The sequence below is a fragment of the Magnolia sinica genome, chromosome 1 (genome assembly GCF_029962835.1).
Source record: "Magnolia sinica isolate HGM2019 chromosome 1, MsV1, whole genome shotgun sequence".
In the NCBI taxonomy this organism is placed as follows: domain Eukaryota; kingdom Viridiplantae; phylum Streptophyta; class Magnoliopsida; order Magnoliales; family Magnoliaceae; genus Magnolia; species Magnolia sinica.
The window spans coordinates 127,589,222-127,593,976 of NC_080573.1; the positions used below are offsets into that span (position 1 = coordinate 127,589,222).

General features: G+C 40.0%; 1 protein-coding gene across 2 annotated transcripts; it reads right to left on the reverse strand.

The window, feature by feature from the left end:
- Positions 1 to 223: 223 nt before the first annotated feature.
- On the reverse strand, positions 224 to 2,382 carry LOC131258022 (GATA transcription factor 12-like). 2 transcript variants are annotated; one of them, XM_058259057.1, is made up of 3 exons: positions 1,857 to 2,382; positions 388 to 1,112; positions 224 to 291 (listed from the first exon to the last, which is right to left on the reverse strand). In XM_058259057.1, exons 1-2 carry the CDS (start codon positions 2,181 to 2,183, stop codon positions 423 to 425), a joined length of 1,017 nt encoding a protein of 338 aa, XP_058115040.1. In that variant the 5' UTR covers positions 2,184 to 2,382; the 3' UTR covers positions 224 to 291; positions 388 to 422. The 2 variants fall into 2 exon arrangements, with proteins under 2 accessions (XP_058115040.1, XP_058115034.1); XM_058259051.1 differs by having other exon boundaries at positions 224 to 1,112; positions 1,857 to 2,381.
- Positions 2,383 to 4,755: the final 2,373 nt, after the last annotated feature.

Consider the following 4,755-nt stretch of genomic DNA (forward strand, 5'->3'; position numbering starts at 1 on the left):
CCTGCCCCACCATCGAGATGGCCCATCGTTTGGATGCTATGGTTTTGATGTTATCCAACCTCTCTTCTTTCATTTTTAAAATAAAAAAAGAAATTCCTTGCAATTAAAAATAAAAAATAAGAATCTAAAAAAAATAAAAAATAAATCCAAAACTGCTGAAAATTCCTTGCATAAATTGCCCAATTCGGAAAAAAAGAAGAAAAAAATAAGAAAAACATCAGAATTCTAACACTAACCTTCGACCACCCCATCTTTTTTTTCTTTTTTAATTTTTGCATTTTTGGAAAAAATCTAATTAACAAAAACAAAAAGAGTTAGGAATTAAAAGAGAATTACAAAAAAAGAAGAAGAAAAAAAGTTCAGAAAATCTAAATTTCGCAACTAAACCTCAAATTTTCATTAGAAGTTTTGAGTTTTTCCATTCAAATTAGCTGCCGAAAGTCTGGACCACCATGATGGATCAAGTACTCATCTCCACCGATGACGTCGAAGACGGCATTCGGATGCAGAAACTGCTGTTGTTGCTGCTGTTGCAATTCCTTCTGCCGCCGTAGCTCCATAACCTTCCTATGCGAATTTGAATGCTTCGTAAGCATGAACGTAGGACTCGCTGCCGGCCGATACTCCGGCACCAGCCTCCCGGACTTGTACCGGACCCCGCATGCATTGCACAGCGTCTTGGGCCCCATCGGCCCGGTCCGCCACTGCGGCGTCTTGTCCGTCATGCAATGCAGGCACTTTCGCCCGTCCGGCGACGACTCCGGAGCCTCTTTCTTCTTCGGCGTTGATTTTGGCGCCTTCTTGGTGGGATTGGGCGGGGCGACCGTCTCCGACTCCGACGACGATGTCGTCGGCGACAGGACTAGCAACCGGGAGGACCAGTTGCATGGGACCGCACGAGGACGCTTGCTGCGGGCCTTCCCGGGAACTGACACCTCTGGCCTGAATATCGGGCTGTTACGGCCGTTACTGGTTGGGAATTCTCGGGTTTCCGATGAGTCATCGGTGCGGGCTTTCATGCCTGAAATTATCTGTAATTTCTGCATATCTTCGCTTGAAAAGGATTCGTCGACGATGTTCGACAGCCATTCGAGCTCCACTAATTGATCATACTGCCAAAAAAAAATAAAAAATTTTAAATTCGTAATTAATTTCGATACACAATGAAGAATTTCGATTTTTTATTTTTTTTTTAATGCATTCTTTTCATCAGTTCGTGGACGAAATTCGTCAGCCCTTCGAGCTCCACTAATTCATCATACTGCAAAAGAAAAACCCAAATTTTAATTTTTCCTAAGTAATTTTTATACCTTTTGAAGAAATTTAAAAAGAATATTCTGTCATTTTTTTTACCAGGCGTTTTTAAATAAAAAAATAACAGATAATCATTTTTATTTTTCAAATTCAAAAATGAATTCTCTATTCATTTGTAGTGTCTGAAAATGCTAAAAAATTCACGAAATTTCAAAATATAAGGAGAATTCGATTTTCTGAAAGAAATATTAAAAGAAAAACGATAAAATTCAGAGGTTTCATAGTAAATTGAGAAGTTCCGAGAAAAATTAAGGATAATATCAAAACGGAATGAGAATTTAAAACCGTATGTAACTGTTTTCTTTCCCCTTTTTCTCCCACCCTTAAAACTGAAATTCCCACTCCTGTAGGGGCAATTTGGTCATAATAAATGTTTTGTTTTTCCATGACTGCTCTCGACAATCCCTACTTTCGACAAAACTGCATTCGTTTGGGGTTGAAATATCAATTTTTGGGGGTGGAATTAGAAATTATCTACGGAAATACTCAGCGCAAGAAATTGCCGCGAAAATGAGATTCGTCGTTTTGTCGCGGGTATTTACCGGGACACAGAGGTCGCCCGAGAAATGAGCGTCCGATAAATTCCGGCAGCCAAGTTCGCTGGAGAAATGAAGTTCAGAGCCGGAAAACGAGGAGTTGCAGCTATCGACGGCGGTGACAGTGGAGGAATCAGTAGAGTTTCCGGCAGCAGCGTCGAAGGTTCCGTCGTCGTCAGCGACGACGGCGACGGCGTCTTCGTTGGAGAAATCTAGGAGGTCTTCGATGATGAAATGGTCGCCGGATTTCGGGTCGGTGTGTCGCTTTTCCGGCACGAATTGGGGATTTCCGGCACGGCAGTAACCAGCGTGGAAGATTTCTGGCGTTTCCATTAAGGTCTGTTAGGGCCGAAGAATGGGTTTTTTCTCCTCCTTATGAGAAAGACAGAGAGAGAGAGTAGGGTTTATTTGCGTTTGAAGATGACAGACGGACATCTAAAACGGTGGATTCAAAAATGAAAAAAAAAAAGAAAAAAGAAAGTTGGGTGAAAATGTTTATATATTTAATAAGGAAAAGGGCATCTTTTCAACTGCCAGGAAAAGAAACTGATGAATTAGAAAAAAATGCACCTGTTATGTCTCTTAACTACGAGAATCCCCTCCTGAGGACTTGTTTCAGAGTGTTTGTTCATCGCAATTAACTCAACTGGATGTATACGTGGCATGGTGCATGCCAATCTGGACTGTCCAAATAGTTTATAGAGTCTGAAAATCACAATAAGAAGACAAACCTAAGCCATCTGATTTCCCCTGTTGAATTCTGATCCCTGATCTTCTTTTTTTCTGACCGTTCATTTGATGTAGCCTGGTAATTAACAGGACTTCCAGGGTATGTTCCGTCCACATCTGCCTGCCATTTGACCGGTCCGGATTGCTTGCATGTATTTCACGTGTGCACCGCATGAGTTGGCACAATTTATGTAATAGTGGCAAACGCACATTGTAGCTTTCCGTTATTTATGAAGCCTGATCCAGTGTTGCACAGTACACTGAAGAACACCACCCCCAACAAATATTAAATACACAATATCCTTCTAAATCCCAACCGACCGATTGGTGGGCCACCTCATAGATGGATGGGAAAATGCACTAAGAATGTTGTACTCGGACATTTATACCCCCTTTATTGCATAGAAGTTTCAGACTGCTGTTCTAAACTTTTTCTGACCGTTCAAAGTAGGCAATGGATAGGATGGTTGTGAACTCAACTTCTAATCAGTGTGATATTGCACCATGGCCGTCCAAAAAGGTAGCCCAGCAATTGAAATTATGCTTTCATGGCTGTGTTCACCAGTCTAATTACTTGTATCGTCGGACCATTTTCTAAAGTAACAGTACTGACAAGTACACCGACGGCTATCCTTTACTTTTTTGGTAAGGTGGTTATTTGATACTCTGGCACACTGTGACGTTTCATACGCATGCACTCTAGCATACACATGAGGCATGTATTTGACTCAAATTAAACCATCCATCATTGGACCCGCAGCATTATTAAGGTCATAAACATGAAATCAGATTGATGGAACCATCTTAAACTTTGATTAAAGGACATTTGTTTATAGACAAAAACCATTGGTTAGATGCAATCACCCGGTTAGCAACGATAAAAGTTCAATGGACCTTTTAGTTCATGATCCAGTCATGGCCCACAATTTGGATGGTTTTCCTTGACTTATCTGCATCCCATATGTCATATGTGTGACTTTTGAGTCCACGAGTATGAAGCATCTCCCGAGCATTAAAAGGCTTATTTTTGGGGTAATGTTGAGTAATCGGTTTACCTGGACCTTACTGGGTCGTTGGAATTCCTGTTCAATTAAAATGAAAATGACCTAATTGCCCCTGTTGCTTAGGTTAATTAATGACGTTTTGGTAGGCTACACGTTGGCATTTCTGTCATTTTCCAATAATGAGAAAGAGAAAGTTAGGTGGATGATTAATCTAGAAATTTACTTACAAATGAAGAAATGCAACTACGAAAAACAATCTATTTTCATGTTAATTTGTTAAAAATTCATATTGATTAATTTATGCTAATCATGATCGTTCGTTTTTTCAACTGTTTGACAATCAACGGATGAGATGGTTATGTTCATGTGATCAAGACGGTCTGCTGGAAACATAATGTATCCAATGTGAGCACCATAGAGGGAATATAATCATACTGATAATTAATCTTCCCTTATCCAAGCCGTCCATTTTTGCATGGAACTCAACAGATGATAAAATTCATCTGATCTACGTGAATTTTTCTCAACCCCACATTAAAAAAGTGGGACAAAAGTAAAGAACGGTCCAGATTATCGATCCGACCATCTCAGCACATAAAAGCACCGGCACATTGTGCGCATGTGCACAAAAGGTCTACTGACGTCAGCACGAAAAAATACTAATAAATAATTTCACTATTCTTTTTGGATAAATGACGGAAGCGGATTGCATCCTGCCTCGCCTGTACAATATCCGTCCAGGCAGGGCTCTGTGGTGTCCACCGTGGTGTATATGTTTTATCCACGCCGTCCATTAATTTTTCAAGTTCATTTTAGATAATAATACCAAAAATTTTCAGATACAAGGCTCAAGTGAAAGAGATAGTAGGAATTGAACGCTCACCATTAAAAATTTAGTGGACCACAGAAGATTTGGATCAACCTAATATTTGTGTTTTCCTTTAATCCAGATCTATATAAGCTAATGAACAGCTTGGATGGAAAATTAACATTACGGTTACCCCTAGAAAGTTTCAACGGTGGATGTCATTATGAACTGTTATTCCTATGGTGTGGTTCACATGAACTTTAGATCTACATCATTTTTCGGTTCATGCATTAAAATCATCTTAAAAACTGGATGAATGGCGTGGATAAATCCCATACACCGCATGTGATCCACAGAGCTCCTG

Coding starts and splice junctions, on each gene's coding strand:
- LOC131258022 (XM_058259057.1), bottom strand. CDS start 2,183: ATGGAAACGCCAGAAATCTTCCACGCTGGTTACTGCCGTGCCGGAAAT. Junction 1,113..1,856: donor CGGGCGACCTCTGTGTCCCG/GTAAATACCCGC, acceptor TTTTTTTGGCAG/TATGATCAATTAGTGGAGCT.